This window comes from Xyrauchen texanus, chromosome 34, assembly GCF_025860055.1.
Source record: "Xyrauchen texanus isolate HMW12.3.18 chromosome 34, RBS_HiC_50CHRs, whole genome shotgun sequence".
In the NCBI taxonomy this organism is placed as follows: domain Eukaryota; kingdom Metazoa; phylum Chordata; class Actinopteri; order Cypriniformes; family Catostomidae; genus Xyrauchen; species Xyrauchen texanus.
This window is the reverse complement of record NC_068309.1, coordinates 19,119,990-19,140,959: the sequence shown is the minus strand read 5'-3', so window position 1 is coordinate 19,140,959 and position 20,970 is coordinate 19,119,990. Positions and strand designations below refer to the sequence as shown.

The 20,970-nt window shown below is 37.2% G+C and overlaps 1 protein-coding gene across 6 annotated transcripts in view; it reads left to right on the top strand.

The window, feature by feature from the left end:
* Window positions 1-20,970, top strand: part of LOC127627447 (neural cell adhesion molecule 1-like) — a 311,535-nt gene that overhangs the window by 241,265 nt on the left and 49,300 nt on the right. For all 6 annotated transcript variants that reach the window (XM_052103824.1, XM_052103823.1, XM_052103826.1 and 3 more), the window contains 5 exons: window positions 7,055-7,205; window positions 11,329-11,513; window positions 12,932-13,028; window positions 14,679-14,846; window positions 17,153-17,278. In XM_052103824.1, the coding sequence (XP_051959784.1) occupies window positions 7,055-7,205; window positions 11,329-11,513; window positions 12,932-13,028; window positions 14,679-14,846; window positions 17,153-17,278 (727 nt within the window). The remainder of the gene's footprint in view (window positions 1-7,054; window positions 7,206-11,328; window positions 11,514-12,931; window positions 13,029-14,678; window positions 14,847-17,152; window positions 17,279-20,970) is intronic.

Below are 20,970 nucleotides of genomic sequence, written 5' to 3'. Positions count from 1 at the left end.
CTTCAGCCTGTAATGATGTCAGAATGCAGTTTCTACTATGTGACTTTTACCAAATTAAATTTGCATTCAATCTTGCCATGTCTAGCATGCTCATTGTCGTGACTTTTACTGCTTCAAACAACCTCAGGGGTAACTATTCTTCAACATGTACTGCGTCAGTCCAAGCTGGGGCATATAAAAAGTTCTGCATTTAACCTGCTCCGTGTTTGGACACATTGTCATCCATCTTGTCATCTCTCAAGTGCTCCTCTAGTTTTTTGTTTGCATGAAATGAGTGACTCATATGAAAGTGCAGGAAACTGCTAGGCTCTTTTTTTGTATAACATCTAACAGTCAGTGCAAACAGTGAAAAAGTCCTGAGTAGGGGTGCGGAAAACAACATTTTCTAAATCGACTAGTTCGTGGGTTGCCTGAATGTCTGTTATATAATCTGCCTTAAGGAAGTCCTGTATAATGGTTGTGGAGGGCCACTCAAAACATGCATCACAACTGCCAAAGAGAGAATGTATATGACTGAAGCAGCGCATAGGGGATGAATTTTATGGTGCGACTTTCCCGACAAGATTTTACCTTGCAAACTGCCCAAAAGCTAAAGCACAGCTCGCTATGTAAGCACCACTGCTAAAAGTTGTAATTATTTATAAAACTGATTCATCTGTAACTAGTTGTTGTACTAGTCTGTTCGACCATCCTGACCTATCCCCTGTCCTGAGCCGAGTGGTTAATTTCTTCTCTGCGAAGGCCTAGAGTTCAAGTTCTGATTTTATTTTGCTTTTGCTCACTGTCTGTCTGCACTTTTAAGAGAAATAGATGGGCAGAATGGGGTTTCCTGCGTTCTCTATTAGGTGAGATAAGATGCACAAAGGCGTGTTATTGCATTTCAGCGCTAACACATAAGCCACTCTCTCAAAGAAATGTTCTCCGTCTTCCCCTCACTTTCTGTTTTCTGCTAAATTTAACAACAGAATAGGAAGTAGTGATTCAGTGGAATCATTCAAGGCTAACATTCAAAGAAACATCGGTTCTGACTGCAGTTTAATATGTGAGCGACCCTCCTTAGAACACATAAAACCGAAGAGATGCTGCATATGCGGCTTACTGTAAATTACTATGCAATGGGAGGGGACTCGGTTGACAGCCCTGCATACTAACAGCCCTCAGAATGTGAAGCACAAGCAGGATGGAATTTATGGTCGAGACCCTGGTTGTTACTTAAAGCACTCAATCCCTCAAATCGTGACTAAGCCAGTGCACCTTTAAATCAAGTCTGTGAATTGATTGAATTTCTGAGCTGTATACACTCCATTCCCCTCTGCAGTCAAATTTCTCACTGACCATTGAACAGGCACTTTATAAATGAAGTGCCACAGCAAATTTCTGAAACATCTTTTTTCTTAGCTGTCTTCGCATGCTGTAGCTCTGTCAATGCACTGATGAAAGGTGCATGCTAATGCACACATTTTACAGTAGTATTATTGACAAATGTATGCCGCTTAAAGGAAAATACAAATAATAAACAAACTGAGCAGCTTGTGTTTAATTATTCTATGATCATGTCATATTACAACAGCATGTCATATTTCATTAATTGTGTGTGCTGCCTTCTTTGTTCATATGCATGCAATAACAACATTGTTAGACATTAGACATAGTATGCTCCACTAAGCACAAATCAACATTGTCCAATATTAAATCTGAAAAATCTGTGTCATTTGATTCATTCTGCTGCATTTAATGCTGCATGTGAATGTTGATATGATATTGCTTTTTTTTTTTTTTTAATTATGAGAGCTTTTCCACCGTAAATGTCCTGTAACTAATGGAAGTGATTGGTTATCCGTATGCGTATTATGGCCAATGGCTTAGGCATGGGACTGGAGGAGCAACTCATGTTTGTTTGATAAGTTAATTGGTGTCAGCCGGCATGACTAATAAATGTATTTAAACATGTCATGGAAGAGGCTGTGCTCTCTGATTAACATGGGGCACATTATGCGAGTCAGATGTGCACAGTCAATTAATTTTCTTGTAAATGAAATAAAAGTGTCATTAATCTGAGAATTTTCATTAGATTTGTTCTTTTGAAGATTACGAAGTCAAACTTGCGTGTGTCAGGCGCTAACAATTGAATAACATGCAGTAGCTGTAATATACATTATATACATAGTACAACTCGGTTCACTGTTTAATTTAAATATTTGTCCTTTTGGATTTACTATCTAAACCTTACACGCACATGATAGCACTTGCGTTTGTCTGCTTTGGATGCATTGCAAAAGACCCTGAGAATGCAAGCTGCTCTTTGCAAGGCAATTAATTCAAGACAAGCAGCTCTGAGAAAAGATTAATACTAAAATAATTTGACATGGAGCATGCAAAGATGTACATTTTGCATCATCAATAGCAGTTTACTTCCTTAAAGGGATAGATCACCCCAAAATGAAAATTCTCTCATCATTTACTCACCCTCATGCCATCACAGATGTATATGACTTCCTCTCTTCAGCAGAACGCATTTGAAGAAAAATAGAAAAATATCTGAGCTCAATAGGTCCTAATAATGGATGTGGATTGTAACATGATTTTTGATGCTCCAAAAAGCACTGACAATCAGCATTAATGTCACTCCAGTGGTTAAATTCATTTCTTATAATGCAATACAATAGTGGGTTAACAATCTTTATTGTAATACTCTCATGTCAGCCACGTCTGTACGTGTTTCCATCAGGCGATGAAGCAACCGTATTACATTCATTTGGCTTTATGAGGGCTAAATTTGCTTTTCATGTGGGTGTCTTTGAACACTGAGGTCACGCTGTCTCATATATGACGTTTTGGCGTTGGCATCTTCACATGAAAAGTGGCGCATTCGCAACACACCCGGAAGAGCAGCGCTGTTTAAAACTGAGTGGGAGGAATGCAGTACAGACCGAACGGCGTAAACAAATTGAAGCAAATTTAAAAAAAAATGTCAGAAGATTTAGATTTTCGAAGAGGGGATACAAGCCAAATTTGAACCTGAGTACTCTGACCAGGAGCTCAGGGAGATGGAGGAGGCTGGACCAACAAGCCTCAGAGAGACAGAGAGCTCAGGAGACATGTTGGTGCACATGTAGACAATTCCAAAAGAAGTAGACAGCATCTGCTGCAACAAATGGAATGTTGCCATGCCATCGCTGGAAAGACCTCGTGACCTCAGCCTTCTCGTTAACGTGCATACTGCTGCTTACCAGACGTGATGATTTATAGTTAAAAAGTACTTAAATATTGATCTTTTTCACAACAAAAGTGATCATAACACTTTATAAGACATTCATCTATCCACTGGATTCCTGTGGATGACGTTAATGCTAAATGTCTGTGCTTATTGTGTTACCATCCACATCCATTATAAGGAACTACTGAGCTTAGATATTTTTCTCTTTTTCTTCAACTGTGTTCTGCTGAAGAAAGAAAGTCATACACTTCCTGGCCAAAAAAAAAAAAAAAAAAGACACTGTTTGGATTTAAATAAGCAGAATCTTAAGAGCCTATGATCAGATCATTATTGCAGTGATTAATATATTTCAGCTGGCAACAATTCTTTTAAGCCTAAATGATGTTGTGTGTTGCTTCTCATTTCTTAAACTGTCAGAAGACGTATCCCGTGGTTGTAGGAAAATGTTTTACTGTGTTACAGAAGATGCAAATTATTGGCCTGCATCAAGCAAAGAATACAACTAAGGAGATTGCTCTCCATTCTCCAACATATTATTAGAACCTGGAAGGACAGTGGTTAAGCTTAAGGAAGAAATAAGGTTGGAAAAAATCTTGAATGATCATGATCGGAGATCACTAAATGCTTAGAAAAGTCCCATCGTAAAAAAAAAACACAGCAGAACTCATGGGTATGTTTAATAGAGAAAGTAAGAGAATTTTCACATAAACAATGTGTTGAGAATTTACAGGATTGGGACTAAACAGCTGTGTGGCCACAAGAAAGCCACTTGTTAGTAAGGCTAATTGGAAAAAACAAATTCAATTTGCTAGGGAGCATAGAGATTGGACTGTGGAGCAATGGAAAAAGGTAATGTGGTCTGATGAGTCCAGATTTACCCTATTTCAAAGCAATGGGCAAGTTAGGTTAAGAAGGGAACTGCATGAAGCGATTCACCCGTTAAGAATAGTGCTCACCGTACAAGCCTCTGGAGGCAGTGTTATGATCAGGCATTGTTTCAATTGGTCAGGTCAAGGCTTAGCAATGTTATGCGGCAATAAAATAAAGTCAGCTGACTACCTGAATGTACTGAAAGACCAGGTTATCCCATCAATGGATTTTTTTTCTTCCCTGACACCACTGCATATTCCCAGGACAACAATGCCAAGATTCATCGAGCTCAGATTGTGATAGAGTAGTTCAGGGAGCATGAGGAATCATTTTCACACATTAATTGGCCACCACAGAGTCCTGATCTTAACCCGATTGAAGGTCTTTGGGATGTGACGGAGAAGACTTTATAGAGTGGTTCGACTCTCCCATCATCAAAACAAGATATCAACCAAAAATTAATGCAACTCTGGACAGAAGTAAATGTCGTAAATTTGCATAAGGTTGTCGAAACAATGCCACAACGAATGTGCACCGGAATTAAAGCTAAAGGCGTTCCAACTAAATATTAGTGTATGCACCTTTTTTTTCACCTTTTTTGTCATGAGAGAATTTTCATTTTTGGGTGAACAATCCCTTTAAGACAGGACGGATTGCTTTCATACCACTTGCAAAATATACAGTTGTTCAGATGAACTGTACCCTTTAAAAACCTGGTTTGGAAAACCATTTTCCAGGGCTCCCACTCTCATGAAAAACCTAGAAATATCAGGTGATTGCCCGGCCAGGAAATGGTATGAAAATTAATCAAATAGTAAAATGTAATGGAAAAGTATTGGGAATTTCTATTGTGAACATACTTTTTTCTTGTTAATGTATCAGTCTAATATTTAATTTAACTTAAAAATTTTCTTTGAGAGCACAATCTCTATAAACTGATTTTTTTTTAAATACTGTATCCAGTAGTAATGAATGACTGAAACGGTTGTCATGGAAAAGTCATAGAAAATCAGAACCATGGCATTCACACCAATCAATTGAACCAAAATCTGATGTCAAACGAACTCATGCCTGCACCAAAAGCTCTAGTTTAAAGCCAGATAAGTAGATGCATTCACGTACTATTCATAGTTTTCTAAAGCTACCAAGAAATGCTGTGAAATGCAAACATCACAGAGCAGCAATGAAACACATGGTTGCTTTTTATCGTAACACAGTTGGAACCAATATGATTGCTGAATTCAAAACCCCTCCAGTCATAGGATCTCACAACACCATAGCAACCAGAAATGGGCAGCAGAGTGAAGGCAGTATGAGATAAAGTGTGTGTGCATATGTGCTGTATGGAACCGTAGAGTAAAACTGTTAGCACATTGTCCCAGCTGTGCTGTTCAAACAGGCTTTGTGGAGAAATAGCTTTAAAGTGGCCCCCGCTGTGTGGTCCACTTCATTATTGATTCCTGCCTCACTGTCTCCAAAAATACCCCCTTGAGCCATAGACACAGGCTGAAACACTCAAATACTGCCCCACTTCACTTTTAATGGCATCTGTAGTTTTTTGGTAGAATTGTATACAGACATAGATCATTTTTACTGCGATTTTATTGTTTTCCTCTAAAGGGATTTCACCTAAAAATGAAAATTCTGTCATAATTTACTCACACTCATGTCTTTCCAAACCCATATTTACATTCTGGTTCCAGTCCCCATTCATTGTCATTCCCTATTTTTTGCTTCATGGAAGACATAAAGTCATACAGGTTTGGAATAACATTAAGGTGAGTAAATGACAGAATTTTGCATTTTGGGTGCACAATTTCTTTAAGGACCCTTTAGTTCCCCTAACTCTGTAGAGACCTGCACGGGCCTTAAAATGAAGCCCTAACTCAACCCGTACCCAAGGCCGTGTGACCCGACACTTCACTACCAGTACCGTCAGATTTTAAGCCTGTACCGGACACAAGGAGGTATTGCTGCAGTAGGCTTTTTTTATGTAAGCATCGTAGGAAACATTACAAAAGTATAGTGTTAGTAAACATACACTGTTTTAGGGCACAATTGACCCTCCATCATGTGTTTACGTAGGATAACATTTGAAAAACAGCACAGGCATGCTAAAAAATAATGCGTTCGGTGTGAACAATCCCTTACTCGTCCATTTGTGTGTTTCTGTGAGTGAGAGAACGTGCGCAAAACAAGTTAGTTAGTCCTATTTATCTGTTCATTAAAGGGATAGTCCAGCCAAAATGTTTAATTATCTCATCATTTACTCCCCCTCATGCCATCCCAGATGTGTATGACTGTATTTCTTCAGCTGAACACAAATTCAGATTTTTAAAAGAACATCTCTGCTCTGTTGGTCCATAAAATGCAAGTGAATGGTGACCAGAGTATAAATCTTCACTTACACTTTCACATTCTTTCACATTTTGAAAGTGAAAGTTAAAGTGGATATTTATGGTACAAATTGACAAAAATATTGATCTGTTTCTCACCCACAACTACCATATCACTTCTGAAGATATGGATTTAACTACTTGAGTGATATGGATTATTTTATGGTGCCTTTATTTGATTTTTGGAGCTTCAAAGATCTGGTTCACCATTCACTTTCATTGTATGGACCAACAGAGCTGAAAAACCATTCTTCTGAAATATTAATTCTTCAAAAAAAAATTGTTGGTATTCTGCTAAAGAAAGAAAGTCATACACATCTATAATGTCATGAGGGTGAGTAAATGATGAGAGAATTTTCATTTTTGGCTGGGCTATCCCTTTAATTACAAACCCGAACCAGACCTGAACCCAAAGTCAAACTTAAAAAAAACTGTCCCGAATCCAGCCCGGGTCGGGTGACAGACCTCTATAGCAGTGCCATGTAGGGTTAACAATGTAGGGTTGAATAATTCCCTTGCATTTCACACATGCACATTTTCTCACTGTATCACTCTCTTTGTCTTTCTCTAGAGTCTGGATGGTAACGTGATTGTACGCAGTGATGCCCGTGTGTCCTCTCTGACTCTGAAGTATGTGCAGTTCACTGATGCTGGCCAGTACCTCTGCACTGCCCGCAACTCCATTGGGCAGGACATCCAGAGCATGTACCTGGAAGTGCGCTGTAAGCTAAACACTGAACTTCTCTTATGTCCTTTGAATACAGTTATGTCAAAGTCACAGTGTCATATTCTCAATATAGCTTTCTTGGTTTTATAACTTTAGGGGCTGATTTCTTCACAGTAAAGCAGACTCTCTGCATATGAATTACAATACAACATAAAAAACCTGTCCTGACATACATTTAACTCAATTTTGAAATCTAACTCTTTGTATTTTATCAAATTATGTTCACTCCAGTTTGCTGAGTGCACATTCTTGCTATTTTGCTGGGTAGAGAATTACAGTAAAGCTATTTTTAAAGTTATTTTCATCTGGTATTATGCTTTGAAGCATTCCTAGAATCAAATTTTGAAAAGGGGTGTGGGGGGCTTGATGTGCAATGAAATTCTAATTGGATTAATTTGTCTTGCCCTAAAAACAAGAAATCTTCTCCGGTCTTGAGATAGCATCACAATGTAATTGATAGAAATTGTGTGGAAATGCAGTTTGCCACAGTCAGACTTGTGAGTAATCAGCTTCTTGCTTGAGTGCATGGAGTGTTTTGCAGTAATTAGCATTAGAAAAAGGTGATTTCAGATGATCCGAGATGAGATTGTTCACTCCCATTGCAGCCAAATATTTGCTGTCCATGTTTGTGGCAGAGCCAGACACCATGTAGCTAGCTACCTGACTGTACTTTTCTTTTATTTACTTCCTTTTCATTCATGTTTACATTTGAAAGGAAGATTTTTTGAGTCTCTTGTTTATTTGTTTGCTTCTTTTGTATGGATTGGAGCTCAGCCTCACATTAAAAAAAAAAAGAGTTTCGGGCAGGCAGCCAGTTGGCAAGCCTGTATAATCTACCCATTCTGTTGTCAAATGAGTGAGCATTTTTATGCAAAGTTTAGTTGTTTATTTACATCAGCACAGGAAGCAAGTTTTCCCCAAAGTTACATATGAAATTATCAGGGAGCAAAATTACCTGCATCATAAATCATTTCAAGGCTAAAAGGAATAGTTCACCCATAGTCATAATTACCCTTGTGCCATTCCAACACCATATGTTTTCTTTCTTCTCTGCCACACAAATAAGATGTTAGGCAGAATTTTGCTGCTGTTTTCCATACAACCAAAGTATATGGTGATTTATTGCCAAGCTCCAAAAAGGACAAAAAGGCATAATGAAAGTGCCATTAAAGTACTCCATTCTACAAACTCTTCTGAAGTAGCTTTGTGTGAGGAACATATTGGACATATTGGATTGTACTCTATACTCACTAAACATCTTACCCTCCACCACAACTCTTAAATCTATTAAAACTATTCTTATTTGTGTTTCATTAAAATATGGTGCCTTTAGATGCTTTGAACCAGTTTTGATGTAAAATTGCATTGGTTCACGTGACCGATTGCAACACGACAAGTTTGAAAATACATCACTGTGATTGATATTTCAAAATTTTGGCATAGGGGAATTTTATCAGTGAATAACAACTTGAATTTGTGTTTTTTTCCTCTCACAATGCTATCGAATAGCTTCAGAAAACTTGGAATACCACAGAAGTCAAATGGATTATTGGAGCTTGGCAGTATAAATCACCATCCACTTTAGTCATATAGTTAACCGAAGCTTAGATATTGTACCTATGACCTCCTTTTGTGTTAAAAAAATAAATAAAACATGGTTAGAGCAACATTGAAATTAGTTAATGATGATGACATTTTCATTTTTGGGTGAACTAACCCATTAAATTTGCCAATAGTTATTTTGGGCACTGTTGTGATAAGATTTTATAGGCTATTTCATCTTAAGAGAGATATTACATTTGGGCTGCCCACATTATCTTAGCAGCAGTGTTGCAGGCTGTGGTCCTGAGATAGCGATAAGATTTTAAGGGATATGTGTTTTATCAGATGAGTTTTATAGGAAGTGTGATGACTCAACTGTGTTTATCAATCATTGAGTGGAAAATATAGTTAGCCTAGGTGAGCATTAGGGGGGCAACACTCCACTCTGAGCTGATAGCCTATAGATACATTGAGAGACAATAGATGTTTGACTAGAGCTGCTGGCAGCTCTGTAATAGCAGATAGCAGAAATTGCAATTCTAAAAGGTTGTTGGAAATGCATGGCAGGATGGAGGCGATGATGGTTACTTTATGCATGCTGGCAGCCTTTTCAGTCAGTCTTTCTCCAAAACAGCACCAGAGTTATTATAATTTTAGTTTTTTATTTCGTTTTTTAACGGCTGTCAAAATTAATATGTTAACTGAACATTTGAATATAGATGAACTAATTATTTACATAAAATTTAATAAATCAAGTTTCTTCATCTTTATCTAGTGGCTTTAACATATTTAATGAATGCTGGTTTCAAATGGCTTTAATTTTTAAATAATATATAAGAACAAAAAGCAAAAATTATTTTGAGTACATTTTTGAGTTTTGTAGTCATGAAAAATATAATTTAGTTTAGTGTAAACTAGGGGTGTGCATCAAAGCCATTATCTGTATCTGTCTCTGTATATTAACATTTTATGCATTTGGCAGACACTTTATCCAAAGCAACTTACAGTGCACTTACTACAGGGACAATCCCCCGGAGTAACCTGGAGTTAAGTGCCTTGCTCAAGGACACAATGGTGGTGGCTGTGAGGATCGAACCAGCAACCTTCTGCTTACTAGTTCAGAGCTTTAGTCCACTACGCCACCATCACTGCGCACTGTATCTGTTCATATGACAAAATGATCTGTATCTGTTTCTGTATTCGGATAGAGCCGGGTCTGGGCGGGGCTTAAACCGAAAGTGTGTCAAAACTAAATGAAACGGCCATTTTTAAACGTTACTCTTACATTTATATTTTCTATGAATAAAATATTTCTTGTATATGCCTTTTCATAATAATATCCTAATAATAATAATAATAATAATAATAATTGGTTTCAAACTAAATATGAAATGTTAAACATACATTTTGCAGTGAATAATAAATACTAATTCAGACATTAAAAGAAATGAAAATAAAATCAATATAGCCTATAAACAGGTGAAAGTCCCGTAAATTTGTCAGGATTTGTTATGATAGGACACCCTTATTTTGTTGAATAATCTAAGGAGCATTTAAGCTTTTATGGAGCATTTTAACTTTTTTTCGGAATAAAGTTTTAACCAGTTAATTACCTTACTTTCTGATGTGGATATAAATGTGGTCCTTTTAAAGAGATGGAAAGACGAGCTCTGACGTTGAATCACTTCAGGTCAGGAATTTACCATCACGCTCAGGTTTAGGCTATAAATAAATACAAGAGAATCAGACATGAATCGTGTGATACATTACAGACTTTTCAAGAAGTTGAAAGTGTATATGATGTCGTATCCTTGTTAAACACTTGACAAGCTCCAGACACGCACAACAGTGGCGGAGCTAGGGGGTGGCCGTGGCCACCATGGACGGAAGCCATTGGCCACCCCACTCACAGTTGCTCTTTTAGTCATTTTCTGGCACAATGTACCTCTTTAAATATGAAATCATCTCTCTGCAAATATACAAACTTAACATGTGTGCACACCAAGGTCACCATACCGCTCTGTCCCAGTTGTGATTGTATCCACTCCCCCCTCCCCACAGTCCGATGATATAAAAATGCTGCCCAAACATTTCTGTGCCACCACAGACTGATTGTTTGCCCCTGCCTGGCCACCCCTTTGAAAAACTCCTGGCTCCGCCTCTGACACACAATTAACAGAGACCGCAAACTGAGTCGAGACGTGCCCTTCCGATCTGAAATCGCACCGTGTGCATTTTCATTAATAAGGTTTACACTTTAGAAACATTGGCTCTACAGATTCATAAATTCGTTGTAATTTTGGATATGTTTATTTAAAATGTAAAAACAGCCATGTGCGCAACTCTTGACAGCACACTGGATAAGCCGGTTAGAATGCCAGTAAAGGTGTTTACATGCCATGCTAAATTGTGGTAATTGGGCAAAAATCTACCTGTGTCGATTAGTTTTAGCTTAAACTGTTTATGAATTTACCCCCATAAAATAAAAACATTTACGGCCTTTACATGACCTCACATGTTAGCTTTTTAAGCATAATATATGCAAGATGGTGCATATTCACTGTCTTTAATTGCAGATGCTCCAAAGATCCAGGGCCCTGCTGCTGTGTTCACCTGGGAGGGGAATCCAGCTAATATCACCTGTGAGGCTCTAGCTCATCCGGGTGCCACCATTTTGTGGTTCCACGACGGTCAGCTTCTGCCCAGCACTAATACCACCAACGTCAAGATCTACAACATGCCCACAGTCAGCTTCCTGGAGGTACAGCTCGCCCCCTCATTAAGTTTCAACACTAGATTGGGTTGACACTAATAATTGCTTTCTGAGGTAATTCACTGTATACTTCAGCACTCAGACATGGAACGCTTGATATTAAATCGTAGTAATAGGGCCCCTTCAATATAACTATGAGAAAGCACTGTAATTACGGGTTTCATTGCTGTAACTTTCTTTTAACCCGTGTTCTCCATTTCGGTTCTAAATAGAGCTGCTACACACATCCTTCAAAACCATTATCAGCCCACAGGGTTAAACTAATATAATGAGTTGTTTTTATTGTATTACTCTCTATCAGCATAATGATATAGCTGAATAATACATGCCATTTATTTTCTTCAATTGTGTGATGTTTTGATTGTTTTGTTTCCACCATTACTGACCTATTACATAATTAGACTAATTAAGCTGCTTTCTGAATAAAGATGCATTGCGAATGGGCAGCATTATGCATATTGTTTTTGGTCCCTTGCAAAGCACAGATTGTACTGTAATGTTGGATGTATATACAGAAGAGTGGTTCTTGAACTTTTCATCCTTTTTGAGGTCAACCTCTAGAGACATTTAGTAATGGACAGTTCCAACTCTACGTTCTAATTGAATGAGCTGTGTTCAAAGCTTACGAATGCCGCTACTGTAATCGCACATCTGTGACCGTACATCATATATTTATGGGAAAAGTTGCCATGGTGCTTGGCAACCATCAACAGCGTCAGGCTTCTTAACTATATTAATTAGAGGAGGAATTGTTTATTTTAATTCTTAATATTAATACATTGAATATTGGTGTCTTTATCATATTGCTCATGCCATTGTTTTACATAAGCCGTTCGAGGTCATATTTGACCAGGGGCTGTATCTATGAAGAACCCCTTATTTGTAGATTTGGTCAAATCTCTTTAATGCATCCCTGCTGAAAATTTACATCTTAAACCAACCTAAGTTTGCTGGTTTTACCTTATCCTTATGCTGGTTTAGCCTACAAATTCCCCAAACCCATCTAATTCAGCAAATATACCAGCCTAAGCATGCTAGGAGACCAGCTTAGGATGTTATTTTCAACGGAAATTGCCTCTCGTGGTTAAAAACTTTAGAGGTCAGAGTGTTTGTGTTGGGTTTGTTTTGACTAAAAATGTTCTCTGTGACAGTGTCTCTGTTCCTGTGGTGCTTTTCCTTATGCTGCGGTAGCTAATGGAGCCAGCAGTCTTCCGCTCTCTCTCTCTCTCTCTCTCTCTCTATTTAATACTCAATAATTATTGAGCGAGACGAGTGCCAGTGGTGCAGAATAACAGGTCACTGGTGATGAGCTTCCTATAACCAGCCATCCAAGGAGCAAAATGTGTGTGTCATACTAGGTCGGTCAGAGGAGAGGACAGGCTTTGACTTTGCTTTTTCTCCGACAGGTCAATCCGGAGTCCCAGAACGATTTTGGCAACTACAACTGTACAGCCACCAATGTCATCGGCACAGAGTCAAGGGAATTCATTTTGATTCAAGCAGGTTTGTGAACGAAGTGGAAGACGAAATAATGAAAAATGTATTACAGTTTTCCCTGGGGACCTTGTTAAATATACTCTTAAACGCATTGCTGATGTACAAGTTAAAAAAGTCAATGTTCTCATTAGGTGTTCATACAGTATGCCGTTTTTCACAAAAACTGTTTAAAGGGATAGTTCATCCCAAAATAATATATTTTCTCATTATATACGCACCCTCATGTTGTTTCAAACCTATATGACTTTCTTTTTTGTGTGGAACACAAAAGAAGATGTAAGGTAAAGTCTTAGCATCAGTCACCATTCACTTTAATCGTTTTAAAAAAATAAAGTGAATGGTGACTGAGGCCTCCTTACTGTGTTTCATGGAAGAAAGCAAAAGCCATGAAACAATATGTTGACATAATTTTCCCTTTAACACATGATAGAAAAACACTTCTAAATTCCCTCTTAGTATTTATGTATAATCCACAAGGTATGCAAAAGTTAAATCACCCCCAGACAGAGTTGCTTTAGCTTCAGATCAGAGCCTACTTTCGTATTTTTTAGGCTGAGACTCTTGGGTAATAAAAACAGCTGGGATATAATTTTCAGGCTGTAGCACATACGGGTTAATTGCGATGCTGCCTCTGATATTTTTTGTACTCTATAAAGTAGGGCAGATGTGAAATGGTGTGGACGTCTGTGAGGGGATTATTTCATCTAAATGCATTGGATAGAGCAATTTATTAAAAATAAATGTGTTTTTCATGGCCATTTTCCATCTTCTGTTCTGTCTGACCTGTAGAATTAAATGTTTTTCACTACTGTATGTTTAAGAGTTCTATGTAAATGCTCTCTCCGATATGAAATGAGCACTTTGCTACATATTCTTATGCACTGCGCTTTTGTTGACAAGTCCAATATACAGTACTTTTATCTCCCCTATCCTACAATAACAAACTCTTTGCAAAGTCTGCATTACATTGAGGCAGGTTCACAAAATAATCCATGTTGAAATGTGCTACTAAGATTGTTAAAATGAAATGTTCTGATCACCATTCACTAGCATTGTGTGGAACCTACAGAGCTGAGATGTTCTTCTAAAAATCTTTGTTTGTGTTCTGCTGAAGAAAGAAATTCAAACACATCTGGGATGGCATGATGCTGAGTAAATGATGAGAGAATTCATTTTTGGGCGAACTATCTCTTTAAACCATATTTAACCCTTATCATTAGTTTATTATTAATTGTATTATCTCACTGTGACTGTGCGGGACATCTGATCACCATGTAGGTGCATTCATATTTAAACGTTGACGGACCTGTGTTGGTGTATTCACCTTGCTAACGTAAGTTGTATATCGGGTCCAGATTTAGTAATTCTTTGCAGCTAAGTCTCAGTAAATGCCAAATATATGTTCAGATGTTTTGAGTTATGAAAGTTACAGTATGTTTTCATACTTGATATGACCCCATTAAGCAATACTTTGGTTTGTCTGCAAGATATTTTACTGGGAAAATCTGTACTGGCCACCACAATAACTGTTCTCTTGGTGACATAAGCCCATAATCATTTTCCATTGTTTTACTTTTTTATATTGCCTCACTCTGATTATGTGGTGTCCTGCTTGTTTACAGAAGTTATTTCTAACCGTTTGTGTGTTTTCTCTAGATGTGCCTTCGGCCCCCTCTATCGAACGTGTGGAACCGTATTCCAGCACGGCGAACTTGGAGTTTGATGAGCCTGCCTCCAGTGGAGGAGTGCCCATTCTCGAGTATAAGGCTGTGTGGAGGATAGCAGGCCAAGATTGGATTAACCGAGAGTTTTATGTTGCAGATGGTGAGTGTCAACACACACACACACACACACACACACACACACACACACACACACACACACACACATACATTACTCTATAATAACATTTATTGCTAACTGGAAGCAATGGAGAGAGAAAGCAATATATACAGGGCTTTTGTGAAACTGTTATAGCTTCCTATCATTTGTGTGAAGGTTGATCTTGGTTCTGTGGCATTGTGTTACACTGAAATAACCACATATTCTGAGATTATTGTAATATAACAATGATTTGAGCACCGCCATTTTGAAAATAAATGAAAAACATATAGCGATTTTTTTTCTCAGCAATTGGCTGTATTGTTGGTCGCTAGTATATTGTAACATTATTAAAATCTGATCACAAAAGGGATGCATTGACAAAAAAATAAGGTGTCATTCTATCATTTCGTTCATTTTATAATATCTATATATGTGGATTTGGACAAGTAATACAGAACAGTGAAATCACTCACTGTAACTTAAACAACGACCCTTGCATTGTCAATAACACTACTAAACACTTTCCACTGCTACTAGCAATTTCACCATTCCCTGCTGCCATAAAAAGACCCTTTCATTGGCGATATTGTCTGACAAGCATGAAATGTGATGCAGAGTTGACCAAAAATAGAATGAGCAAATGTGGGAAAAGGAGAGGGTTCATTGAATGCTAAATAGGAATGCTTGGAGCAGTTGTCACAGGCTGACATGTGCTCTGTTTGTGGGTACTGTCTGTCTCTTAAGGGGGAGATGTCAGTTAGCTCACTGTTGACAGTGCACTCGCTCTGCCAGACCTCCTTGGGACATGCGTCAGAAGAAGCCATGTGCACGCACTTAAACACAGCCTTTCACGAAGCAGTCTACCAACCAACTACACACACGTCCCTGCTCAACCGATATCTTTTTGATCACTCAACCTTTTGTCAGCCTGTCATGTATGCATATGTCTGGTGTATAATACAGTGCAGCCTTAAGCAGTCTGAAAGAAAAGGTACCAGATTTATCAAAATCTATTTAGTGACGACAAAAAAGCTCAAGCAGCTGGCACTGGTGATGTCCGATTTAAGAATCATTCTCATGAATCATAACACTTTTCAATAACGTTCCATTTGTTAACATTACTCAATGCATTAGGTATCACAATGTAACATTAAGTATTACATTTTTCAAAACCATCATTATCTAAGTAGCACCTGAAAACATTCCAAAAGCTTTGGACAACTTGTAAACCCATTACTTACAACCTGGAGTAGTTCAATACAGCGCTAAATCTCATAATTTTGCAATCATGATTGCAATGATTATGCCGGGTTCAATACAAGTTAAGCTCAATCAACAGCATTTGTGGTATAATGTTGATTACCACAATTTTGACTCGTCCCTTCTTTTCTTTAAATAGAAGAAAAATGCAATGTTAGAGAGAAGCAATTGTAACAGAAGTGATTTGCAATCTTAAGAGCGTAATTTGCAACGTAATCAGAAAACCCAGTCCTAATTGAAATATACAGGTATTTATGTATTATACAAAAAAAAAAATGAAGCATAAAATGCTGCACAAGCACTTTTGGGACAGCTTCTGAGTAATGAGTGAAACAAATCAGTAGATCCTTTTTTATATATAACCTGTTTATAAAAGAGGTACACAAATATATCGGTTTTAATGCCTAGGCCTAATCGGTGCCAATAGTTGCTTTTTGGAACTATCGGTTATAATCGAAAATCTATGCTGATAGTTTTTTATTCCTCATTTTTTTACTCTTTATAAATAAACCTCATCTGGTGAAATTATATACAGTTCATATTCAGTATATAAATATACTGTATATATATAAAGCTTTTCATCTGGTGAATATTACAGGCAATAAAAAGCTTTATTTGAAAAATACTTACATATAGAGGATTGTAACAGAGCCAAGTCAATCAATCAGTCAATTGAAAAAACTATCAGTCGATTAATCAGTTATTGGCGTTTTCCACCACTTTTGTTAATGTATCAGCAAAATCCACTATCGGTCAACCTCTAGATTATAACTAACTGATTTACTAAAATAGTGGACCATAAATAAATTAACTTACTACAGACCAATATTACAGGTCATGTGCAGGGGTAATTTGTGCCATTTAAAAAGGCATTGCCTGTGCCTTGTATCTGCTTTGCAATTAAAATAATTAGAAAACTACAGTTTTAAAGAGGTGTGGAATACAACTGTCACCGTACCACGTTAAATGCCTGACATATTTTATCATCTGATTCCATGTTTCTATGTCAGATATTTTAATGGAGCTCTAAATCTGTCATCCTTCAGGTCTCAACTTGATCACCATCACAGGGCTAAAGCCTGAGACTGTTTATGAGGTCAAGATGGCAGCCATCAACGGCAAGGGTGAAGGAGAGAGCAGCCCCCCTGAGACCTTTAAAACCCAGCCTGTCCGTAAGTGCATCTCTCTCAGACTTTCTCTCTCTCTATCCCTCTTTCAATCTTTTTATCATATGACCCTTGCGCTCTCTTTACCCATCATACCCCCCTCAGTGCAGCAGCAGACCTCACCACCCACAATGCATCTCTGTCCTAGACTCTGTCAACTTTGTTGGATCTCTCCCCCAGGAGATGCATTGCTTGTCTTTTGTGTGATTCTGTATTTGTGTGTGTGCGTGTCTATTTAAGTGTGCCTCAGTGTGTTTAAACAGATTCTTGAAGGCTAGTCCCTTTAGCCTCTCACCTCAGCAGTCATTTTGGTTTTGTAATGCTTCTCCCCATCTGTACAGCACTTGTGCTGGTGTCAACATGTGCCAGGAAGCAACTGTGTCTCTTTGATCTACTCAGAGCTGTGTGCATTGTTAAGTGTTGTCCATGTGGATTTTGCACTCTTCTGTAGAGTCGAAGGTGAAACCATCTTTATATTTTTAACTAGGATCAGATAAGGATTAGACCCTAAGGAACGTTAAAATCTCAGTTTTTATTCATGAAGCGAAGACATCCAATTTACATTTAGGAAAACATTTAAAACCAACTTAAACCATACATTTGCAAAGATCAATACTCCTGATGGCCTTAGAAACTTGCAATGTGTTACGTTTTTATACATCAAGTCGTCATTTTTATTTGTTTATCGCTTTTCACAACGCACATCTTTTCAAAGCAGCTTTACAGAAAATCATGCTTTAACAGACAATAAAACTGTAATATCTATAAAGTCTTAGAGTGATCATTTTGTAGTTTGATTAAATATGATTGTAAACTGTGTATCAAAATAAATAATTTCATAATAATTGAATTTAGAACCCCTGTGAGCAAACAGATGGCGACTGAGGCAAGGAACACAAAATAACAACATGAATATAATGCCAATATTAGTTTTTGTGTGCATTGCTAAGGTCCAGTGTTTTAAGAGTTTTTTTGAACTGTAAGATTAATGACTAATGTCTTTTGAAGTCCATCATGAATTAACTGCAGAAGTTCACATGGATGCACTGTCATTTGTTAGTTGGCTGATGAAGGGATTTGTTGGCAATTAATTGATAGTATATGTATTCGGTTTAAAGAGTGTAATCCATCAATAGACAAAGGTGATTCTGAACAGTGTTAGGGAGACTATTCCATAGTTTAGTAGCCAAAAAGGAAAATAAATTACCTCCTTTTGTTGATTTTGATGTTCTAGGAACTATTAACAAGTCAGAATTTTGTGATCGTAATGAGCGTAACAGAAGATCACTTAAGTACTAAGGAGCTAGACCATTCAAGGCTTTGTATGTAGTTAATTGAATTTTTAAGTTAGTGAGGACAATAGAATTGGGCTAATATTATCATATTTCTTGGTTCTAGTCAGCACTCTGGCAGTTGCATTTTGAACCATTTGAAGTTTATTTTTTGAACTTGAAGTACATCCTCCCAGTAATGCATTACAATAACGTAGCCTTGAGGACATGAACGCATGAATTCGTTTTTTGGCATCAGCAACAGAGAACATGTGTCCTAACGTAGCGATATTTCTGGAAGAGGTGGAAGAATGCTGTTCTACAAATATTTGATTTTCAAAGGACAGATTGGTATCAAATATAACACCTAAATTCTTCACTGTAGAAGATGACGTAGCAGTACATCCATCGAGAGTCAGATTATATTTTAGCAGCATTTGTTTAGGTAATTATTACCTCTGTTTTGTCGGAATTGAGTAGAAGGAATTTCTGGAAATCCAATCTTAGATTTTATTGATACTTTTTTAAATTTCATCGGGTTTATAAGAAATATAAAGTTGGATATCATCGGCATAACAGTAGAAACTTATTCCACAATGCCTGATAATATCTCCAAAGGGAATCATATATAAGGAGAAAAGCAGAAGCCCTAAAACTGATCCCTGTGGCACTCCATACTTAACTTTCTTTTATTTGATAATTCCTCGTTTACACATACAAAGTGGTAGTGGTCTTAGGACATGTCCCAAGACAGCTTATTTCAAGAAGCCACAGCTTGATCCTGGAGAATTAGCAAATTATAGACTGATTTCAAATCTCCAATTTATCTTGAAAATACTAGAAAAGGTAATGTCATCCCAATTATGTTAATTTCTACAGATAAATTGTATATATGAACAATTTCAGTCAGGATTTATGCCCCATCATTGTACAGCGACTACACTATGCAATGAATTAGAAGAATAGAAATATGGACTTGTGTTCATTTGTGCGTTAATTGCATACCTGTTGAAAGTCAGGCATGTTTATTTGACAGCTATTCTTTTATTTAGCGAATGCAAAGTTCTCGAGCCAAGCAGATTCCTCCTGATATGTTGTATGAAGAGGGTGAATAATCCTCCTTTTAATCTTTGGAGAGGGAAAACTTTAATGATGTGTTCCATTGTTTGCTCCTCTCTCAACAAAATTAAACCAAAAATATTTCTATATTCAAATTACAAAAATTGTATCAAACTAAAGAAGTGGTCAAAACAAATCATGCCAAATCCAAACATTTTACTTTCTCCAGCTTCTTCCACCGGCCTCTTTTTTTCTTATAAAATAAATTGTAAATGTAAACATACTTTTAATAAAAAAAAATAAACCATGACCTAAAGCTAGTTTTTAAAAAAATCTCATAAATATTAGTTTTTATAAAATGACTACAACAGTGATCGTCATGGACATAATTTTATGTTCCATTATATTTTCAGAGTTATGACATTGACTTTATTACCAACTGCTGGTGGACTCTCCAAACTACAAATGCAAGAAATGAGTTAAGACTTTTTGCCCTTCAAACAGATCTTAGTGCAATTACCTATTCCTCAGGAAAATAGCAAATTGCACTTTGCAGCAAATCATTTACATACAATAGACTACCAGTTTGCATACATATACCCACAGATAGCATATACGCTCCCACCCATGCTCACTTGTGCTTTGCGCTGGCACCAAAATTGCACTTAGAATAAGCGCGCTCATGAAAAATGAATAATACTATAAAAAAGGTTGAGTTAAAATGGACTATATCCAGTCAAGGCCAATGTGTTTAAAAGATGTTTGTTATGTTTCAATTGGTTTTGAGAATGGAACACTCTACTTTACTCAAACATCTTTCTGCGTGTCAAGTAAGAGCACATCTTAAAAGAGTGCAAGGATATGTTTGCTGAGAGTGATGAATGGCTGTACAGGTTGTGTGGAAAGCCCATATATTCGTAACATCTAGATGTGTTTTTGTTCATGTTTTCTTATGTCCTTTATTTTGAAAATTTTGTTCATGTTACATGCCATGTTTTGTTCCTGTTTCCTTGTCATGTGAGCTTCCTGTTTCCCTAAATGTTCATGTGTTTTGTTTTCATAGGTTCATTGTTTGAGTACTTTGTTATCAGTGCTAGTTTGTTATTGGTTTAAGTTTATTGTCTTGTTATCTTGTTTAGAGTTCTGTTTGTTCATTGGCATATGTTTCCCCATGTCCATGTATTTAAGCCCTTATGTTTGCCATTGTCTCTTGTCTAGTATTGATGTTTGTTTGTGAAATTGTTCATGCCATGTTCATAGTCAAGTCAAGTTAAGTTCATGTTTTGTTTTGATTCACATTTTTAGTCAAGGTTTTTTGATATTACGTTTTAGAATAAACTGCACTTGGGTTCTTCAATTCATCGTGTC